The sequence below is a fragment of the Leopardus geoffroyi genome, chromosome C3, assembly GCF_018350155.1.
Source record: "Leopardus geoffroyi isolate Oge1 chromosome C3, O.geoffroyi_Oge1_pat1.0, whole genome shotgun sequence".
NCBI lineage: Eukaryota > Metazoa > Chordata > Mammalia > Carnivora > Felidae > Leopardus > Leopardus geoffroyi.
In genome coordinates, this window is record NC_059338.1 from 145,817,462 (window position 1) to 145,840,342 (window position 22,881).

Consider the following 22,881-nt stretch of genomic DNA (forward strand, 5'->3'; position numbering starts at 1 on the left):
ACCCACAGATCAAGCCTCCTGATTTTGACAGTCAATAAAGACCAATGTTTAGGGAGCCCCGATATGAAAATAAGCATCAATTTGCAGAAATGAATGAAGGAAGGTGTTCCAGACATAGCAGGAAGAACTCCGCTTCCAGAGTTAATTCATTAAATTACACCTTCTGCACTAGGTATTTCTTCATCAGATGTTCTGCTTAATAGTCTATTGACTCTTTTTGCTATCCATCCTAAAATGCCACAAATCCAGATTAAACCTGAATGTGAAGTTTTAAAAATACATATATACTCAAACTAAGAGACACTGTAGAAAATAATTGGCCACTTTTCTTTGGAAAATGTCAGAGTCAAGAAAGACAAAAAGGCTGAGGGACTATTCCAGATGAAAGGAAAAGAAAACAACATGAAAACTAAATGCAATACGTGGTCCTCAACTGGAAGAAAAAACGCCATAAAGGACATGATTAGGGTAACAGATGAAACTGCAGTCTGGACTGCAGAATAGAATATTGCAGCAAGGTTAAATTTGTAATTTTATCACCATTACATAAAGTATTTTTGTTCTTAGAAAACACACACACAAGTATTAAGGGGTAGGAGCGATTGGATCAGAAACACACACACACACACAGAATGATAAAGCAAATGTGGCAAAATGTTACCAAGCAGTCAGATATGGGTAAAGGGCATTATGAAATTTTTACTATTCCTGCCACGTTTCTGTAACTTTGAAATTATTTCAAAATAGTGTCAAAAAAACCCCCACATATATTTTACCTTTGTCCAATTTAATCCCATCATCAAAACGGGAGAAGAGCCTGTATCTCTGGGCCCAGTACTTTGCCAGCTCAGGAACAGCAGCTATCTCGGGAGGCAGGCCAATTACCTTTTTGTTCCTGTTTTTCTTTGTCTTCTTCTTCTTTTTACTTTCAGCTAAAATAAAAGAATATAAAAAATACAGATGCTCACTATGAAAAAAAGGAAATCGTAGATGAATTTATCTAAAAGTATAGCCACATTCAATATTTACAATTTGGGAATGCACTTCAGAACATGTGTGCAACGGCACCCCTGGAGAAGCAGGAGGGCCTGATGCACATAGCACTGACTTTACATGACAGCTTCTGTTTTGCTGTTTATAACCTGCCTGGGCTTGGTAAGGAAACCCAGGCTCACTAACACCCAATTTTTAATTCCTCAAAAGGAATGAATGAATAGTATTTTATCTACTTACTTCTCAAGATTGTTAGGGGATGTGTACAGATACTACATAGGTATAAAAGTTATTACTTCTGTTAGATAAGGTACTACTTTAGTCGGTCAATTATAGAAATCCAAACATTGTTCTTCCCTTCTTTAAAATAAAACCTCCTGGGGCGCCTGGGTGGCGCAGTCTGTTAAGCGTCCGACTTCAGCCAGGTCACGATCTCGCGGTCCGTGAGTTCGAGCCCCGCGTCGGGCTCTGGGCGGATGGCTCAGAGCCTGGAGCCTGTTTCCGATTCTGTCTCCCTCTCTCTCTGCCCCTCCCCCGTTCATGCTCTGTCTCTCTCTGTCCCAAAAATAAATAAACGTTGAAAAAAAAAAATTAAAAAAAAAAAAAATAAATAAAATAAAATAAAACCTCCTAAGGACTGACTGAGTCCTAACTTGGTCAATCCTCTGAACCCAGACATGACCTGAAGATCCTATGACCTAAAGGAAATTAAAATAGGTCATGGCTTTAATGTTAACAGAAAAGGATCTCATTCATTCAAAGATGGACTTTTTCTTTTTCTTCTTTTTTTTAAATGTTTTATTTATTTTTGGGAGACCAAGAGACAGAGTGTGAGCAGGGGAGGAGAGGGAGACGCAGAATCTTAAGCAGGCTCCAGGCTCTAAGCTGTCAGCACAGAACACGATTGTGAGATCATGACCTGAGCCAAAGTGAGATGCTTAACCGACTGGGCCACCCAGGCGCCCTGCGACGGGACTTTTTTCTTAAACAATTTTTATTAATTTGGTTATTTTGTCTCAGTTCTGAGTTCTGAGATCAGAAATAGCAACTTAGAGCATTATCACAGCTAGACATAATGAGAATTGATGATGACAAATAAAACTACTGCTTCAATGATTCTCAAGGATAGAACTATGTCTTTTTTTTTTTTTTTCCCCAACGTTTATTTATTTTTGGGACAGAGAGAGACAGAGCATGAATGGGGGAGGGGCAGAGAGAGAGGGAGACACAGAATCGGAAACAGGCTCCAGGCCCTGAGCCATCAGCCCAGAGCCTGACGCGGGGCTCGAACTCACGGACCACGAGATCGTGACCTGGCTGAAGTCGGACGCTTAACCGACTGCGCCACCCAGGCGCCCCTAGAACTATGTCTTAATATGTCATCCGGTCATTGCAAATAGCACAAGGTGTCATCAACACTAACATTTTGAATGAACAATTCCTTATTGTGCAAGATCATCCTATACACGACAGAAGGTTAACCCCAAGTACTAAATGCCCCTACCCCCAGGTCATTCTAACAGCCAACACCTTCCAAATGCCCCTGAGGTGGGTGGTATGGGCCCAGGTGAGAACTAACAGCACTGTGACATGAGGTAATTAGGGAAGTAGGGAAGCGGTAGGGGGGGAAATGGGACTGAGGAATCAGACAACCTGGTACTGAGTCCTAGCTATGCCACCTACTAGCTGTGTGATCTCAGGCAAATTTCTTAGTTTCTCTGAGCTTTACTTTCTGTATTTATAGAATAGGGATAATTCCATCTACCTCACTGAGCTATTTTATAGATTAAATGAAAATAAGGCACATGAAATCTGCAAGTACCATATGAACATCAGTTGTACATGACAATAAAAAAAATTTAAACGACCTTTAGTATGCTTTTTAGAAAGGCAAAGGAGTATGTGATACAAAGAATACAGCTCTCTACACACATACACACACACACACAAATCAAGATTCAAATGAGGTATTTTCCTCAATATTAAAAAAAAAATTATTTTAATCCTTATTTAGTTTTGAGAGAGAGAAAGAGCGTGAGCAGGGGAGGGGCAGAGAGAGAGGGAGACACAGAATCTGAAGCAGGCTCCCGGCTCTGAGCTGTCAGCATGGAGCCCGATGCTGGGCTCGAACTCACGAACTGCGAGATCACGAACTGAGCCAAAGTTGGACGCTTAACCGACTGAGCCAGCCAGGCGCCCCAAAATAAAAAGAATTATTAAAAGGACCACCAGAGCAATACCAAATTTCAAGAGGGATAAAAGGGACTGCCAGTCACTTTTAGCCCAGGGAGCAGAGGGTAGTGGCAGAGACCAATCTTAGTGGAACAGAGACACTCAGTTTTCCCACACGTGCGCCCTTTTATCTCATCACGCTTGCTCAGCCAAGAGTGTAGTCTTCTGGTGCCAAACCACAGCCACTAGCACATTTACACTTACTGTGCATCCTCTCTACTTGAAAATGAATGGCGGTGAGAGGCGCCTGGGTGGCTCAGTTAGTTGTCTGACTCTTGATTTCGGCTCAGCTCATGATCCTAGGGTTGTGGGATCGAGCCCCACATTCTCTCTCTGCCCCTCCCCGTGTGTGCACACGTGCTCTACCCCCACCTCAAAATGAAATAAAATGAAATGAAATAAAATAAAATAAAGTAAAATAGCGGTGCATCCTTAGGTATAGACGGTTAACAAGTGACAGCTAGGGAAGCACATTCTCCAAATTCATCAGCAAGTTGAAGCACAGTCTTACCTTCAGTGTCGACCTGTAGAGAGTCTGGTGTAATCTGAATAACACAATCTTCCTGGTGTGTAATAGCTGTTACTGTGCTGTCTCCTTCATTTTTTTCTGTTTCCAGTTCACCAGCTGAAGACACGGCGTGACACTTTCCAGGTTCTTGATTGCTCGTCTCAAGTGGGTCATCGCCTTTTTTGACAGACATTTCTTGCTCCTCTGAATCACTGCTTGTGCACGTGTCTTGCACGTTGTCATGAGAAACTGACTCCTGTGATGCTTCCTCATCCATTGGTTCATTAACCCATTTGAGAAATTTTTCTACCTGAAATTGTCAGTCATCACAAGCACGAATTAATTCCAAATTGCACAGAATAGTCCTACCTGCTTTGACCATTTGGACTTCACTGAGAAGCTGAGTCATAATTATTAGCTCCAATAAGTACACTGTATCATACAAGCTAATTATGCAAAAAGTAATTCTGAGCTAACCACAATTTTCTTATCTGGACATACCATGACCTTATTAAAGATTTCTTTAAAAGGAAGAAGATATCAGCTTAAACACAAGGTGGTGACTTTCCTGTAATCAATTAGCACTAAGAGGATAAAGCTGAACTGTTCCAGTAGCTTTCCATAGAGGCTTCTGACAATATAACCATACTATGTGATATTGCCATTACACACGTACCTACTTATTACTGTCATTAATGTTATCTTTTCCAATCATACAGGCCTTTCTTCAATGGCTGAGGCTATAGTCTATGTTAAATTGTACTCAGCATCAAAGATAAACTCTAAAAAGATCTAGTGCCCATCTGAAGAAAAAGAGCAATGCAAACTGTCCTTTAACGGAGCGAAGCCTGTAAAAGGATTCCTAAAAACTAGGTTTCTTAGAAATGTTAATAAGGCCAGGTAACTTCCTTGCAAACTTCTGTAAGAAGAATATTCTTTTAAACAAAAAATTTTTTAAGCTTATTTATTTATTTTGAGAGGGGGAGGGGCAGAGAGAGAGAGGGGGGAAGAGACAATCCCAAGCAGGTTCTGCACTGTCAGTGCAAAGCCCAATGTAGGGCTCAAACCCACCAACCGTGAGATTATGTCCTAAGCCGAAACGAAGAGTCAGATGCTTAACCAACTGAGCCACCCAGATGCCCCTACAAGAATATTCTTCATAACAGAGTTCATGACCCTCCTAAGAGTTAGGAAATTGGAAGATGAGCATAGACAAACCCAGAATCTTCAAGGCGACTGTGCCTATGTATCAGACAGAAAACTAAGGACACAACAGCCATATTTCTTTTTTTCCTTGTCAATACATAGCAGGTATGTTTCTGCTTTGTCTACAGATGGATGTATAGGGGCAATCACATTCAACAAATAAAAAGTTCTATAGGACTGACTGACCTGAAGTGGTAAATGTGTTCCAGACATAACCAGGGCCACTAAAATATTAAAATATCACTAGCAACCAACCAATCTAAAATGAAAAGGAAAACATGAAGGCAGCTATAAATCTGCTGCATGTTTTGGAAGAATGCTGAAGTTAGGAAGGATAATGTACCTTAAGGGTAACACAAAGTCATTACTGTTCTGTTGTCCAAAGGAGTTGCTGGAGAAGTGACTAATACAATGATACAAAGGTTTCACTCATGAGAAGGTGTCCTCCCTGCCCACCACCCCCCAACAGAAAAGTATCACTCATCAAACCAAGCAAAAACTATTCTAATTACTTTTGTTTTTCAGGTGCTGGCACAGCAGGTATAGCAGAGTCCAAGAGAGGGGACACGAATATTCTAGTGAACACTCCAGTTAACAGTGTAAATCACTAAATTCGTATGAGACCATTAGGATGAACTGGTTCGTGCAATGTTTAAATTGTTTTTTTTTTTTTTTTTTTTTTTTAACATTTTTTATTTATTTTTGATAGAGGGAGAAACAGAGCACAAGTGGGGGAGGAGCAGACAGAGAGGGAGACACAGAATCCGAAGCAGGCTCCAGGTCGGAGCTGTCAGCCCAGAGCCCGATGCGGGGCTTGAACTCACAAACCGCAAGATCGTGACCTGAGCCAAAGTCGGACGCTTAACTGACTGAGCCACCCAGGCGCCCCATAGTGCAATGTTTAATCGCCTCTGGATGATCTCGTAATTAAGACTTACAATATGGGGCGCCTGGGTGGCGCAGTCGGTTAAGCGTCCGACTTCAGCCAGGTCACGATCTCGCGGTCTGTGAGTTCGAGCCCCGCGTCGGGCTCTGGGCTGATGGCTCAGAGCCTGGAGCCTGTTTCCGATTCTGTGTCTCCCTCTCTCTCTGCCCCTCCCCCGTTCATGCTCTGTCTCTCTCTGTCCCAAAAATAAATAAACGTTGAAAAAAAAAAAAAAAAAAGACTTACAATAAAAGCTGTACTAGAAACTGACTTCCAGGATCCTACTTAGCCTGAAGCAGATGAGAAATTCTCACTGTTACTACGTATACAAGGCAATTTTATCTATCTTCCCAGATACTTTATAGCTTTCAAAACATAACATTACTACCAACTTATTCTTTTTCAAATTTAGTTCACATGCTATATGCCTTTAGGAAGCAAGGGGAAGAGAATTTTAGGCACCTTTATATCTGATAGAAGCAGGATTTCCATTTCAATACCATTTGAGTCAAGCTCACAAAATGAGATTCTATCTGTAAATATAGAACAAAATTTATACAGACCTTAGTCAAAGCTTTGCTTTTCTTGAAAAATGTTTTATCTGACTCTTCAGTAAAGAAGATGTGTTTGTTTTTCATATTTATTTGTCTTCTCATGTCCAGGAACTTTGACTTATACTTCACATTCTTCTGCAAGTATCTGACCCGCCGATGACTGAAATTTGAAATTCCACCGTATCTGTGACCAAACCAAAGGAAGATGACTCAAACCTTAAGTTCTGTGAGTTTGTTTTCTTATATGAAAAGAGAATAAAACGGACACTTTTCACTATTTTTCGATTAGCAGCCACCATTTTAATTTCTTTTCTAAATTATAAAAATTATGAAATAAAGTTCAAATGCATAGGAGTTGTATGTTAATTTTAAGTAAATCTGAAACATCAGTTGGGAGTATCAACATACCTTATATATAGCAGAAAGCAGATATTACATAGTAAAATGTAATAAAGAAATCGCAGAAACATGTAACCCCGTTGCACACCAGGGAAATATAATCTTTTCTCATGGTGAGATGATACCAAAGCTCTTTCATACATACATACCTGGACTTCAATTATTTTAAAAGTGGTCACTGACTTCTTAACCTAAATTAATCTGAGCTTACCCAAGAAGCAAACCCATATTAACAAAATAACTAGAAAGTATCTGCTGATCTAACCATCTGAATTTTTCTAGTCTTAAAAGATAAAGATCTGCTACAAAGACTTCTAGGACTATATCAAGCCTTATTTAAGTACTTCTCCCACAGACTATAAGAAACTTAAAGTGTAATATACAATTTAGCACTTACAAACTCCTGAACAGTTTAGTGTTAAATATCAGGTGTTATCTTCTAGCCATATTATAAACTTTATAAAAAAGTCCATTTTATCCTTTTCTTCTTCTTCTTCTTCTTTTTAAAGAGTGGGAGCACACAAGCAGAAGAGGGCAGAGCAAGAGAGAGAATCTTAAGCAAGCTCCATGCCCAGCGTGAAGCCCAACGCGATCTCATGACCATGAGATCGTGATCCGATCTCAAGAGTCGGGAAATCAAGAGTTGGACACTTAACCAACTGAGCCACTCAGGTCCCCCTTATCCTTTTCTTCTAAGTAGAACTGGGAATCCTAAACAGAAGAATAGTTAAGTTAAATCCCAGGTCACAGAATAAATCTCCAGGGATGTATCCTAGCAAGAGCCACTCAAGTAATTTCTCAATAAAATTACATGTGGGTAGAAATAAATTCTGTCAGGAATTTAAACATGGCACTATCAAGAAGACATTTTATATTACTCATCTTTGTGATCTCTAGCCTTAAATAATTATACCAACAGCAACTGCCTTCAAGTACCGTAAGGGAGAGATAATTGATAATTAAAAAAATATTTATAGTATTATGAGCATGTAATCCTTAACCGATTTGGATTCAATTTATAAGTCAACTTTGAGATCTGTGTCCTTTCCTTGCTGACTTCATAATATGTAGGTATCAGCTAAAACTGCACAACTAACAAAGTAAGTCTCAACCCTTAGAAACATCAAAGACCCTAATCTTGGTTTAAATCACTGGTGCATGTTGACATAAATGGTAGGTCTTTAATGTGCCTTAAATACTCAGTTTGGTCTTCATGGTATATGCAATAAGCCCTTCACTTTTCTTATATTTAATGCCTGGGCATTTAATACCAGAGAAAACTTACACCTTCTGTATATAAATGTTCATAGCAGTTTATTTGTAATAGCCAAATACCATACATAGTCCAAATGTCCTTTAATAGATGAATGGTTAAAGAAACTATGGTACATCCATACAATGGAATACTACTCAGCAGTATGAAGGAATGTACTATTGGTACACACAATAACTTGGGAAGAACCTCAAAGGAACATGCCTGAATCTTAGGAAGAACCCAGAAGTACATACAGGGTAATCAATTAAACACACAAGGATTAGATAGTTGTGTGAGCACTGATAAGTCAGGGTTGCTTAGAAGTCTCAAAACCTTGCCCTGTATCCTCTCCCTAGGAAATGATATGATCCCAACCAAGTCACTGCTTTATCTATGAAATTGTAATAACGATATTGGATTGTATGAAGTGCAACTGAGTAAACGATGTATGTGAATATAGCAAATGTGTGGCGATCTCTCCACAAGAGAGGTTAGTGTTTTAACTATACTATCTCAAATGCTATCAAATCTATAACTATCATTAGCTATCAGAGAACTTTAAGACAGCTGAAGTGTTACAATTTTGGGAAAACAACAGTATTTATACATAATTACTTTTGTCCTGAGCCATGCTTGAATCCCAGAAGGGAACCATTGTCATCAAAGTCTGAATCTGGGTTTTCATCGATGTCCAGCTCGTGGCTAAACAAACAAAAGGTAAAACAGTGATAAACCATTATATCTAGAGGCCACCAGTTAATGAAAATATCAAAAGGTACACAGAGTCCATCTACACACACTTTCTAATCACAACAGTCAACCACAGCTCCAGCTCACAAATCCACGAAGACAGGAAAGAGTACTTTAATCAGATTTTCCAAATAAGATAAAGTACCCAGCAGTATTTGGAACACAGCAAAAAGCACTCAGATCCTAAACTTTGTCAAGTAACTCTCTCTACCCTTGAACATGGCATGAATACAGATCTCTCCGTTTGCCTTTGGAAAAACACCGTAAAAACTACAGCCTTCAACTAAGCTCCTAGAATGTTACCTTTAGAAGTTTTCCTCAAAAACAAAGAAGAAAACATTTGAGAAGTATCAATCCAACCAAAAAATTTAAAAAATATATGAAGAATAAGGTTGTGATTCAAGTGTGTTATCAAGTAACCCATGATCACTGATCTAATGGGGATACCTCCCAGTGACTCCTATGACGTACGTGACAGTACTAAGAGAAAATGGGGAGAAATAATTCTTACAAATTAAATTAAGCTCACTGAACATTTATGGTGGACCTACTACATCCCAGAAATGTAAGAACACACAGAATCTCTGCTTCCGGGCACTTAGGGAGGAATTAACAAGCACTGCGAACCATGTAGAAGGAACACAATGGAGGCATGCTTTTATGAAAGTACTAAGTTACCGGGCCCCCAAAGATTGCATATTATTTTTTCTAGAAGCTGTATGTAACATAAAAGTCATATGTGGAACATTTCACATCCTGTCACAGAAATAAAATGTTTTTAGCTAACATCTAAGTTCTGTAACATCCGTCCTTTCCTTGTATCTTACAGAATTAGCATTTGACTGTATCCAACCTATGTTACTTGTCACTTTAATTTTACATATCAATAGTATACTAGAAGAGCACTGCCTCCAGAAGAGTTGGTCTGGGCATCAGCCTTGGAACTGCCATTGTTTTGCTATGTAACTCTGGGCAAAAGCACTTACCCTCATTTTGTCTTAATATTCTCATGTATAGATTAAGAGCATTAGATACTTGAGGTCTTTTAGCATAAAATTCTGTGATAACATATACTGAGATTTTTGAAGAAAAAATCAGAACGTCCTTGAGAGAAACCATATCTACAGATACATTATTAAAAGCTGTCACCTACTGACACTCCCATCAGATATATTACATGCTAGTTCTAGTCTTCCTAACGATCTCATTAAAAAAAGCATTGGTTCCATTTTATAGACAAGAAACTGTGGGATTTGACTGCTGGGATTTGACCGTGTTCCAAGGCTAGTACGTCTCATCTTTTCTCCTTTTCTCCAGGACTAACAGTAAGTACTGTAATATAACAAATGCTTTATAGCTACCCCCTCATGGACACAAGTGCTTCTGCTACCCCACTGTGGAGTGGGAGGTAATGTGTTACTTGCCTCCTCTTGAGTTTGCTTGGCTTATGTTCAGGTGGATCTTCTTCACTCTCGTCTCCATCAATACTGTTGGAGTGTGGTCTTTCTCTGACTGCGTTTGCTTCGGAAGAGTCCTGTGAATCTAAAGAGGCAGAGATATTGCAGTGGAGTTCTCTCCTTGGTTTGACAATTCCTCTGCCTTTTGCAAAGGCGATCAAATACTTTACTGCCTTTCTGGCAATGAACTGTATGCGCATGTCAGGCACAGCGCCAGATCGAATCGACCGATTTTGTGTATCCACATGCAGAGTCTGAGCGTAAAATTGTAGCTATGCCTATCTATTAAAGTTTCCATGATCTAACTACTTAGAAAGCAAACGAAAACTTTTTCCTCATGACTGTTCAAACCTACATAAATTAATCCACAGTTACTTTTGTGAAAGCTTTCTAATCACACACACTAACAGCTATCACATTTGACTGAATTTTAACTTACATGACTCTGAATACAGTGTTTTCAGAAAAATGATTTCTCCTTATTAAGAAGCAAATACATTGGTCTCTAATATAGCCCTTAAATTGACAATGGAAGTAACAGAAAGGTAAGCACCATCATTTAAAAAGAATACTTTTAAACTCGTGGCAGCTCTGACTGAGGCACCTGTCTTTGTTCTGTATTTCTTCAGACTGGCACAAAGTGAGTAGGGGGAACTAGAAATGGAGAGTTGTCTGTAGTGTAGACAATGGGATACTCTGATTGTGTAGGCACAGACTATTTCAGGAGAATATGCAACCACAAACAATAGAAAACATATATGCTTACATAGAAAACATGCAACATATACCTTGTGTTGTGATCTCAAGGGAGGATCCAAAACAAATTAAAACCTCGAATTCTCAGATTGATCCTGATGGCACTCACCCCAGGACTAATTAAAGAAATGGCCAATTACACACATAATTAAGGGAAAAGGTAACAAAAATGGCCAATCTATGCATGCAAACTAGGAAATAGACCACAGAAGGCAGAGACTATGAGGTTTACTATGTTTGACAAAGGGAACAAACAGGAAGGGAGGATGGTCAAAGAAGTAACATGAAGTAGTAAGACAGTGGCCAATACATGGGCCAATATACAGATTTCTAGTTTTATGGTCAAAATCAGCACAGAAGGTAATCGAGAGAGCAGAGAGGAGTGTCAAAAGACTAACATAAAGTAATCACATTTAAAAAAGGATGAAAATAACACCAAAATAGAAAAGAATGGTAATACTGAGGTAAGCTCCATTGGGAGAGCACAGAGAAAAAAGAAATAAAAAAGTAGGTAGGGTCCTTTAGGAACTCTCTCTAAAGGGAACTCTCAGCTAGATGAAAATCAGCAATCCAAGGAACAAAGCAAACCCAATTGTTAAATAAAAGGCCAAAACCTTTTGCTTCATACAGGAATGAGGCCGAGAAGAGAGTCCTCTATTACAAACCAGACTTGTCTGGCACCAAACATCAAGGATGCCAAACACAAAAATTTCTTCCTCTCTCATTTTCCTGGTGCCATCAGAATCCTTTTCCCTAGCAAGAGCGTTCTTAATAACCACCTCTGACTTAACATACCTCTCACTGGCTTTCTTTCATCCTTTCTTTAGTTCTTTAGACATCAATTTGCATGACAGGTTTTGTTTTGTTATGTTTTCAATCACTTAGGCTGGAGTCAACTAAGTTCCTTATCCTGGATATTTAACGAGGATCCTTCTCGATAGGAAGATATCCTAGATAGAAATTAATATCTATCTAGATAGATAGATATTCTAGATAGAAATTAATATCATGCCCTGTTGAGATTCCCTACAGAGCAAGACTTCATTGGTTCCAAAATAAATTTCCAGATATAACTTAGAGTACGATTTGCCTGATATCCATTGTGTACTCTGAACCATTCTCTAATATGCCTCCTATACATACATTTGCTTCACAGAAACTTGGAAGTTCCATTTCTATTCTAAATTTCTCAAGAGAGTTCCAAGGTGTTTTTTGTTTGTTTTGTTTCTATGTTTTATTTATTTTTGAGAGCAAGAGAGACAGAGCACAAGTGGGGGAGGGAGAGGGAGACAGAGAGGGAGACACAGTATCCGAGACAGGCTCCAGGCTCTGAGCTGTCAGCACAGAGCCCTATGCGGGGCTCAAACTCACAGACTGTAAGATCATGACCTGAGCTGAAGTCGGACGCTTAACCGACTGAGGCCACCCAGGTGCCCCAAGGGAGTTTCAAGTTTTAATTGGCCACCAAGGTACAAGTGGAAAAAATGATACTTTTGAGAACTCTTTGCAAACATTTTTCTGATTTATATGAAAGGGAAATAAACAACTTGAGATATATGGAGTAAATCATTTTATACTATAAAATGTAGTTGGCATTGTGTAGCTCTTGCATAAAGGATTAGTGTTATTTTGCTCAGTAGGTTCATTTTCCTGTTCAGTAGGATACATCTTGGCCAGTCTTACCCTGAGCTGGTTGGTTTGCGCTTCTGTTCCCAGACACGTTGCTGTCCTTGGTTCCTCCGTGACATGGTTCACTTTGGCCAGAAGCAGGGCATTCTCTGCTGCTGCCGACTTCACTTAGCAACTGACATCCATCGTAACTTACTGAAGAATCTAACCGGCTCTGTTCCACTTCCTCTGAATTCAGACTTAAGTTACTAACTCCATCAAGTATTTCATTACGCTCTTTATCACTTGAACTAGAGCTTTCACTATCAACAGTAATAGATGAAGATGGAAAAGACGTTAAGTCTGCTTTTATGCAATTTTCATCTTTCTCGTCGTCAACTTCTATTTTAGGCCCAAAAGTATCTGTATCACAGGTTTCTGGGGCATCAAAAGTCCAACCCTGAGCTTCCCAATACTGAAATTGTTCCAAATAATACCAATAGAGTTGACTATAATGTTGTTCCCATTCCTCCTTTGTATCAGGAATGTTCCAAGGTTCAGAACACAGTGTCTGACCTGGATGTTTCTCTTGCCAGCTTTGCCATAAGAGTCCTCCGCCATATTCATTCCAATACTTTTCCCACTTCTCTGTAATTTCTAGCCTTGGGCATAATGTATTTTCAACAGGAAGATTTTCAGTTTCAATGTCCTTTTTGGTTTGAAGTTCACATGTTTTGGTGTTCTCATACTGTTCAACTGAAGACGGATCATCCGAAGCCAAAATGTCATCTTCTTCGTATTCTTGTCTCCAAGATTCTCTCATAATTTCATGTAAGTACTTCTTTTGCTGTTTTTTCTTTTTCTTTTTGACTTTAACTTTATTTCTAGTATTCATAGACACCTACATAAGATAAATAACTTGAATATCAAATGCGCCTCATAAAGTATAAGAGAAAGTAGAATCCAAATCTCTTTTACCATTAACTTAAATAATAGGTCCTCAAACCCTCATCCTGGGCTTTAGTTACACACACAGATTAATTTTACTCTCTCTGTTTACAGGAGGAGGAAAAAATCAAACATAGACATATATCAAAACTTGCAGTTTTGGTTAATTTATAAATATGTACGTTTAAAAAGAAGTGGGGTGCTCTAATGTATGAATGTGTTAGATTTGGGATAAAATAATTCCATGTGGTATAAAAAAATGAGGAAACAAATAAAAGTAACTTATACTTTTGTAAAAAGTTTTTAAAAAAATATTTATTTACTTATTTAAAACACAAGTGGGAGAGGGACAGAGAAAGAGACACAGAGGATCCCAAGCAGGCTCCACACCACTAGCACAGAGTCTGATGCAGGGCTTGGACTCACAAACTACAATATCATGACCTGAGCTGAAATCAAGAGTCAGACGCTTAACCGACTGAGGCACCCAGGCGCCCCTACTTACCTCAAAAGTCTTATGTGCAGATACACCACCAAACTGGAGTGGTAGTCCCATACTTCTCATGAGTTCAGCCTCAGAATCAAGTTCACTTTCATCTAGGCCTAAGCCTTTGCTGTCATGTGACTCTGCCGTGCCACCTTCCTCCTCTTCTGTTGCTTGGTCTCCTACAGACAGCATTTGTTAGCTTCATTTTAGAGAGAATGTAGATGTAAGTTTTATCATCCTCATTTTATTTTTTTATTTTTTTAATTTTTTTTTTCCTACGTTTATTTTTGGGACAGAGAGAGACAGAGCATGAACGGGGGAGGGGCAGAGAGAGAGGGAGCACAGAATCGGAAACAGGCTCCAGGCTCTGAGCCATCAGCCCAGAGCCTGACACAGGGCTCGAACCCACGGACCGCGAGATCGTGACCTGGCTGAAGTCGGACGCTTAACCGACTGCACCACCCAGGCGCCCCTATCATCCTCATTTTAAAGAGGAACCTGAGATCCAGAATCATGCAAGTGTTACGATTTTTAAGGAGTTAAAAAGACTGTAAAAAACGGCCAACTGAGAATCAAGAGACAACTTCGAGTCTGGCTCTGCCTGCTACCAGCTGCCCATTCAAGTTACACGTACTGAGTACCTCCTCTGTGCTGGGCACAGAGCCCTTTGCACTGTGCAGAGTACTGAGGATACGAGGGGGGACATGGTGGAGGAATCACAGGGAAAACACATTTTCGCCATAGGCAGTATTACTCAACTAGATCAGTGAAATTAAAATGACGATTTGTGGAGTTACTTTAGGAGCTAGTAATAAGAGAGGTGAAAGGCATGTCTTTAGTCACCTCGAGGGTACTTTAATCACAACTGGGATTTATATTCTGTGACTCTGGGAGAGATGATTGAATGAAAGGGTTCTGCTATTGAAAGTGAAATCTACTGAGCTGGGAGATTCTTTCAAACTCCTGATTCTAGGTCTTACAAAAAAACCTGTTGTATTGTAACAAAGTAAGTTTTGCTTTATACTAATATGGTTAGATAAAAAAAAGTGTATCACACCATTGACAGGACAAATGCCATTCAAATGCTCCACTAGCCATTTGAAATGTGAGATAAATGTCACTTTACACATTAGCATACTCAATTAGGGCTGAGCTGCACTCCAGCTACATGACTGTAGGCAACAGAACGGGGAGTCTTACAAAGCAAAAATGGAGACTATAAAGAAATCTTTTGTGTACAAATCCTACTAAAACAAAGAGGGAAAAAAAACATCTCTGCCTAAGTAATAATGGGGATTCCACTTACCATTCCACTCAATGAACTTATGAAAGTCCAAGAGAGAGCAAATAGGAAAAACAAATGTGCTAAGTTTTATGTTCCTTTCATAGTATGTGTTTTATTCATTGATTGATTGATTGATTTATGAAAGAGAGAGAGAGAGAGAGAGCATGCACACACAAGCAAGTGAGAGGAGTAGAGGGAGAGGAGAGAATCCCTAGCAGGCTCCACGACGACACGGGGCTCAATCTCACGACCATGAGATCATGAGCCACCCAGGTGCCCCATGGTATGTACATTTCACGTTTAGCAGGAGCTTGGGGTCTGAAGAAACCTTATTTGTACATTACATTGAAACACAAGCCAAACACTTTATCCAGCAATCAACTGAAGAAACACTGACTCGTTCCATTATCGTGAGAGTTAAAGGACTTTTAAGGGCAACACGACACACTTTACTTGTGCTGACTTTAGCCTGGAACTCATGCTAGTTTTGCCTGTATCTAGAGAAACAAAAAAGATCTGTGTGGAAAGAACAAACGCGGTCTCAAAGGGAAGTCTGAGAGAGAGCAAGATGGTTTTCGGAAAGTAGATAAGGCTCAAAGAATACAACAAATTCTATTTGTTATTTGGGAAAGTGAACCCAGATGATGGTCTCTTCACTTCAGTCAGAAGACTATGGCTGTTCACTTGGCACTTATCCTGAATACCTTATTTATACGATTGGTAAAGTATATAAACAAGGAGGTCATTAGACTGAGGTGGCTCTAAGGCCTTTGTTGCCAATGGAAGCACCAAAAACCTAAGCCAGAATCCAAGGGCTCAAATCGAAGAAAATAAAATTAAGAACAACCAATCACAAATAGCCCGTAGGCTTCCCTAAACGAGCCCACTGCTTAAGCCATAGCCAATCAAGTAATTTCTTTGCTTTGCTTCTACACCGTCTCTATAAAAACCCCTCCTCTGACTCCCGTCATGGAGTGGTGCTCCTATCCAAGGAGCCGGCACTGCCTGACTTGGAGAGGTGTCTGCTCGAATAAACTCTTGAAAATTTTAATATGCCTCTGTTTATCTTCCAACACAATACAATTTTGCTGGGGGGAAAAATATGCTCTCTACTTTTCAAAGCTGCAAATTTCAGGCTGCTCTTATCTAATGGCAACAACTCAGGAAGGAACGTTACATGGAGCAAAAGAGGCTACCTCAAGTCCATAGAGGAGCTAGCAGGAAAAGAAAAGATGTGCTTTGAAAAGGACTCTAGAACCATGTCATAATAAAAAATAAGGACTATAATTACTGGTTGTCATTTATAATATTTTATGCAACAAATCAATATGGCATTATAACAAATTATATTTAAAATCAATACAGTATTATAGTTACTTTGAGTGAAAAGGGACCATATGGTTTTATACTGTATTACCTGCATTGTCACCATTGCCTTTGACATAGTAGCCTTTTAATCCCAAATTGCACAATTTTCGATCTCTGCAAAGCAAGTTAAACAGTCAAAAATGAAATAAATTATAAATCTGGGAAAAAAATTCAAGGCAGCATAGATTTAAAATGTTAAGGAACAGAAAAGCAATCTGCTAATATATCTTCCTCATCTGTAATACAGAGGAAAGAACACATTTCTCACGAGGTTATTCCAAGGATAGTACATCTAAGACAGGGAATATATGTCACATAGGAATCATTTATAATTACAACTACTAATTAGTATAATTAAAGGGTAGTTCTGGCATTGTGGGAAGAATTGATCTTATAATACATAAACAAGAAAGTGTTCTCTAAACTTGCTGTAAGAAGTGAGCATAAAAGTGGAAAGATTTAGGGGCGCTGGGTGGCTCAGTCTGTTAAGAGTCCAACTTCGGCTCAGGTCATGATTTCATGGTTTGTGGGTTTGATCCCCACATCGGGTTCTGTGCTGATAGCTTAGAGCCTGGAGACTGTTTAGGATTCTTGTGTGTCTCTCTCTCTGCCCTTCCCCACTCATGCTTGGTCTCTCGCTGTCTCTCAAAAATAAACATGTAAAAAAAAGGTGGAAAGATTTACCTTACACACACATAAATCCACATGTAGACCCTACTCCATTTGCAAATCAGCCAAGTTATCATTGCTTAGGAGACAAGATAGTCACAGTCCAAGCAAAGGTTGTTTTGGGGACTAACATACAATGAAGTTCTTATTTAGATATGTTATCAAACTGAAACAGAAATCAAAACAAAACATTCAGCCTCAACAATTTTTAATTGAGTAATTATTTCAGTAAGCTCGGTGCCTAATGTGGGGCTCAAACTCATGACCCCAAGATCAAGAGTTGCATGCTCCCCCAGCTGAGCCAGCCAATACCCTAGTCTCAACAATTTTTAACAACAGTGAATGATTCAACTTTTCTTTACATACCTACTTCAAGAGTTGTTTTCTATCTGCTAAGATCAGAGATTACTTAACACAAATAAACTTGATAGGACACTTTGAAAAAGGAGAAAATTGTGCCATTTTCTTCCTACCATTAAATTGAGCTGTAACAAACTCCATCAGAACTGCCAGAATAAAGCCATCTGCAAGTAGTACCTGATACTATTTTTCCAGTGTAACCAGAATAAATTCAACCAAATAAAATTTTTGTATACTTGATATATTTCACTATCCTCCTGTTTATTTTTTGATACTTTATAAAAGATAAAGTGATGACTCACAGTAGGACAGCAAACATGCCAGGGGATGCAGTGCAAATGTGCTCTGGCACAATGCCCACTGGCCCCCAAGAACACTGGACAATGGAGAGGGCTCTGGGGGTGGGGGAGAGCAGCAGCTACACAGAGGGCATCAACGGCGTGCCTGTCAGCACCCGAGGATATGGGGCACTAGGTGTCAGATGGAGGAAAAGGCTAGTAAGATTGCAAGATTGGTTACACTGAGCAAATCAGTAAATGTACTGAGGATAACGATAGCCAAGATATTCCTACACACCTACATGTATTTATGTATGTATGTAAAATGCAGATACACCCTGCCTAATTCTATCTGCTGAGAGAGCATAGGGGAAATGAAAACCCAAGAGCGGGGAACACAACGAGCACCCAAGTCTTGGTTTCTGAACACTACACTCTGCTAAAAGGAACCAAGGTACTTTCAGAAATGGCAGTTCCAGGTTGAAGCATGGACTATAAAAGATTATGCTTGGGTCACCTTCTGTGCCAGAAGGTTAGGAGGAGGTCTAACAATGCCAGGGACACATCAAAATGATATACAAGCCACCTCAGGAGGCCCCCACCAGCTAAAGCTGAGACAATATGAACATCAAAATAAATGACAGTAATCAAATATAACTTATCAATAAACGAACAATCCAGAGTTCACGTTAATGTAAATAAAGGAGTAAACAAATATGTGGAGAGAAGGGAAAGTACTCCATACAGAATGCCAACTAATAAAAGTAGAACGATACAGGCAGAGAATCACTCTTTGGCAATCTTCAAGAGGTAGCAGATTCAGGCAACAACAGGGTATTGGTATAGCACTGGAGTACTTTCCTACAACATACTAATGAATGCAAAGGGAATCACTGTGACTTTACAGTGAAGAAAAGTGGGAGACCCCAATGATTGGGCAATGGAGGTTAACGTCACCAGTGGTGGACTGGATCTCCAGAAAGTCATTGCTGAAGCGATGCAGGGCCAACCACAGGATCACTTCTGTGGCTTTCCTGCCAAGAAGGCACGGCCCCATCTCTGTTCCTGTTGAAATGTCAGAGAGACCCAGGTTAAGTAAGGTCAGCCTACAGAAGGAGAAGGTAAGGTCGCACTTCTTAAAATGTTGAGGCCACGAAAGGGAGGGAAAGGGTGAAGAATTTTTCCAAAGGGGATTGACAAGTCAAAAGTAAACATAAGAGGAACTATGTGGAATTCTGGATCAGAAAGAAAAGAGAAACACTGCTGGGAAAGCTGGGGGAAATGTGAACCCTCGACAGTGGTTATGAAGGAGAATATACTTGTTTTAGGGAAATGCACAAGGGAGTATTTAGGAGAGATGGGGAATCAAGTCTGCAGCTTGCTCTCAAATGGTTCAGAAAAGATGGTGTATGTGGGGCCTGGGCACGTGTCTCTGTGTCTGCAGAGGGAGAGATGGAACAAAGGCAGCTACCTATTAAGACCTGGTGAATCTGCGTAGAGGGGAATATGGTTCACGGACCTATTTTTTAAGTTTGAAATTATTTTAAAATGATTTACTATGTGGCCAACTAATCTTTGACAAAACGGGAAAGACTATCCAATGGAAAAAACAGTCTCTTCAGCAAGTGGTGCTGGGAAAACTGGACGGCGACATGCAGAAGAATGAACCTGGACCCCTTTCTTACACCAGACACAAAAATAAAACTTAAAATGGATGAAAGACCTGAACATAAGACAGGAAGCCAGCAAAATCCTAGAGGAGAAAACAGGCAGCAACCTCTTTGACCTCAGCTGCAGCAACTTCTTGTTTGACATGTTTCCGGAGGCAAGGGAAACAAAAGAAAAATAAACTATTGGGACCTCATCAAGATAAAAAGCTTCTGCACGGTGAAGGAAACAATCAGCAAAACTAAAAGGCAACCAACGGAATGGGAGAAGATATTTGCAAATGAAATATCACAAAAAGGGTTACTATCCAAAATCTATAAAGAACTTATCAAAATCAACACCCAAAGAACAATCCAGTGAAGAAATGGGCAAAATAGACACTTTTCCAAAGAAGACATACAGATGGCTAACACACACATGAAAAAAATGCTCCACATCCCTCATCATCAGGCAACTATCAATCAAAATGAGATACCACTTCACACCTGTCAGACTGGCTAAAATTAACAACTCAGGCAACAACAGATGTTGGTGAGGATGCAGAGAAAGAGGATCTCTCTTGCACTGCTGGTGGGAGTGCAAACTGGCTCAGCCGCTCTGGAAAACAGTATGGAGACTCCTCAAAATATTAAAAATAGAACTACCCTGTGACCCAGCAATTGCACTACTAGGTATTTACCCGAAGGATATCCAAAGGAGTGCTATTTCGAAGGGACACATGCACCCCAATGTGTACAGCAGCACTAGTGACAATAACCAAAGTATGGAAAGAGCCCAAATGTCCATCGACGGATGAATGGATAAAGATGTGGTATATATGGACAATGGAATATTACTCGGCGATCAAAAAGAATGAAATCTTACCATCTGCAACAACGTGGATGGAACCAGAGTGTATTATGCTAAGCGAAATAAGTCAAAGACTAATATCATATGGCTTCAGTCACATGTGGATTTTAAACAGATGAACATAAGGGAAGCAAAAATAATATAAAAACAGAGAAGACAAACCATAAGAGACTCTTAAATACAGAGAACAAACTGATGGATGCTGGAGGGGTGTTGGGTAGGGGGCGCTAAATGGAGGAGGGGCATTTAGGAGAACACTTGTGGGGATGAGCACTGGGTGTTATATATAAGTGATGAATCACTAAGTTCTATTCTTGAAATCATTATTACACTATATATTAAATACCCTGGATTTAAATTAATAATAAAGTTTAAAAACAAGAAAAGCATAAACTTTCTAAGAATGAGTAGCATCAGATATATATAATAGGTAAATCTTAAAGAAAAAAAATGATTTAAAAGAATTAAATAATTCCTTTAAAAGAATTAAATAATTAATGTCTGTTGTTTTCATAACAAAAATCTACTACTCCATCATTTCAGCATTTTACTATATTCTATTCTAGACTATGTACATATTAACACAAAATTTTCACATAATTGTAATTATAGTGTAGATATTTTATATTCAGACGTTTATTAACGTAAGCTATTTTTTCATGTTACTACTGAGCCATCATGATGATTATTTTTAAAAGCGCCATTACATGTAATTATGTTTTCTTCATATATATGGTGTATGAAAACCTGAATGTGCAGATGAAACAGATTACTCTAGACCTCATAAAACAGTACATTAATTTTTTTTAACGTTTATTATTTTTGAGAGAGACAAAGCATGAGCAGGGAGGGGCAGAGAGAGACACACATACACACACACACACACACACACACACACACACACACACACAGAATCCTGAGCAGGTTCCAGGCTCTGAGCTGTCAGCACAGAGCCCAATGTGGGGCTTGAACTCATCAACTGCGAGATCATGACCTGAGCCAAAGTCAGACACTCAACTGACTGCGCCACCCAGGTGCCCTGACAGTATGTTAATATAATGTCCTCAGAAAATAAAAATTAGTTACAATATGAGGTTCTATTTTCTGCCTTCTAGGAGAGGTGTACAATAACCTGTAGTTTAGTTTAGTATGAGAGTCAACTCAATACTAAGAAGGTATTAGGCACCTATGCTAATGCTCGTTTTCTGTTTCTGCTCCAAAGTATGGTACTGTATTTTTCAGTTTAATAATCTATTCTAGAATTTTGCTAACAATCTGTTATTTTAAGATGGTGAAACAGACCTTTTCTCTACCTGGAAAGTCAGAGTTACACTATTAAGCCTCTGAACTGCCAGCATGTCTCCAAGTCCCCAGGACTTCTCCTGGAAATAATTTCAAGATCATATTTCCAAGTTCTTTTTGTTCTAAGGGGTTATAATTTGAGCATTAAGTGATCTAAAGGAAGAAGCCATTCTTTTCTCTTTACCTATTTTGAACCCAGAATGTGGCTTCTAAAAGCAGAGCTTCTAAGTTTTAATATATATGAAATTATACGAAGTTTAAAAAAATGAACATTTTGGTTCAAAAAGACTAAATTCAAAGTAATCGGTGATTTATATCGATATGTGTGAATAAAACACAGTTAAATTGTGTTTTATTCATTTATTTTTATTTTGAGAGAGAAAGAGAGAGAGTTCGTGTATACCAGGGGGAAGAGGTGTTGGGGGGGGGGTGGAGGGAAGGGAGAGAGAGAGAAAATATTAAGCAGTTTTCATGCTCCGTGCCAGCCCATCACCAGCCCATCGGGTTCCATCCCATGACCATGAGATCATGACTTGAGTTGAAATCGAGTTGGAAGCTCAACGGACTGAGCCACCCAGGAGCCCCCTAAATTGTGTTCTAAATAAAGTTGCTTTAATTGAAATCTAGTAGCATATTGCTTTGTAGGGGTATGGCATGACAGTTTTTTCTCAAATCTTTACATTTTTAAAAAAAACTCTCTTTAATGTTTATTATTTATTTTTGAGACAGACGGAACACAAGCGGGGGAGGGGCAGAGAGGGAGGAAGACAGAATCCAAAGCAGGCTGTCAGCACAGAGCCGGACGCGGGGCTTGAACTCACATACTGTGAGATCCCGACCTAAGCTGAAGTCGGGACCCTTAACTGACTGAGTCACGCTTAACTGACTGAGCCACCCAGGTGCCCCATCAACTTCATGCATTTTATAACTCACATTCCCTTTCTTTCTTTCCTTTTTTTTTTTTTTTTTTTTTGTGGAAAGGAGGCTTCATGAAGATAGCCCTGAGACTCATCTGGCTGCAGGC

The 22,881-nt window shown here is 39.4% G+C and overlaps 1 protein-coding gene across 2 annotated transcripts in view; it reads right to left on the reverse strand.

The window, feature by feature from the left end:
* Positions 1-22,881, reverse strand: part of TGS1 (trimethylguanosine synthase 1) — a 42,448-nt gene that overhangs the window by 18,069 nt on the left and 1,498 nt on the right. For both annotated transcript variants that reach the window (XM_045455217.1, XM_045455218.1), the window contains exons 2-9: positions 16,781-16,845; positions 14,097-14,257; positions 12,719-13,544; positions 10,247-10,364; positions 8,688-8,774; positions 6,428-6,602; positions 3,737-4,043; positions 777-932 (exon numbers count right to left, since the gene is read on the reverse strand). In XM_045455217.1, the coding sequence (XP_045311173.1) occupies positions 777-932; positions 3,737-4,043; positions 6,428-6,602; positions 8,688-8,774; positions 10,247-10,364; positions 12,719-13,544; positions 14,097-14,257; positions 16,781-16,845 (1,895 nt within the window). The remainder of the gene's footprint in view (positions 1-776; positions 933-3,736; positions 4,044-6,427; positions 6,603-8,687; positions 8,775-10,246; positions 10,365-12,718; positions 13,545-14,096; positions 14,258-16,780; positions 16,846-22,881) is intronic.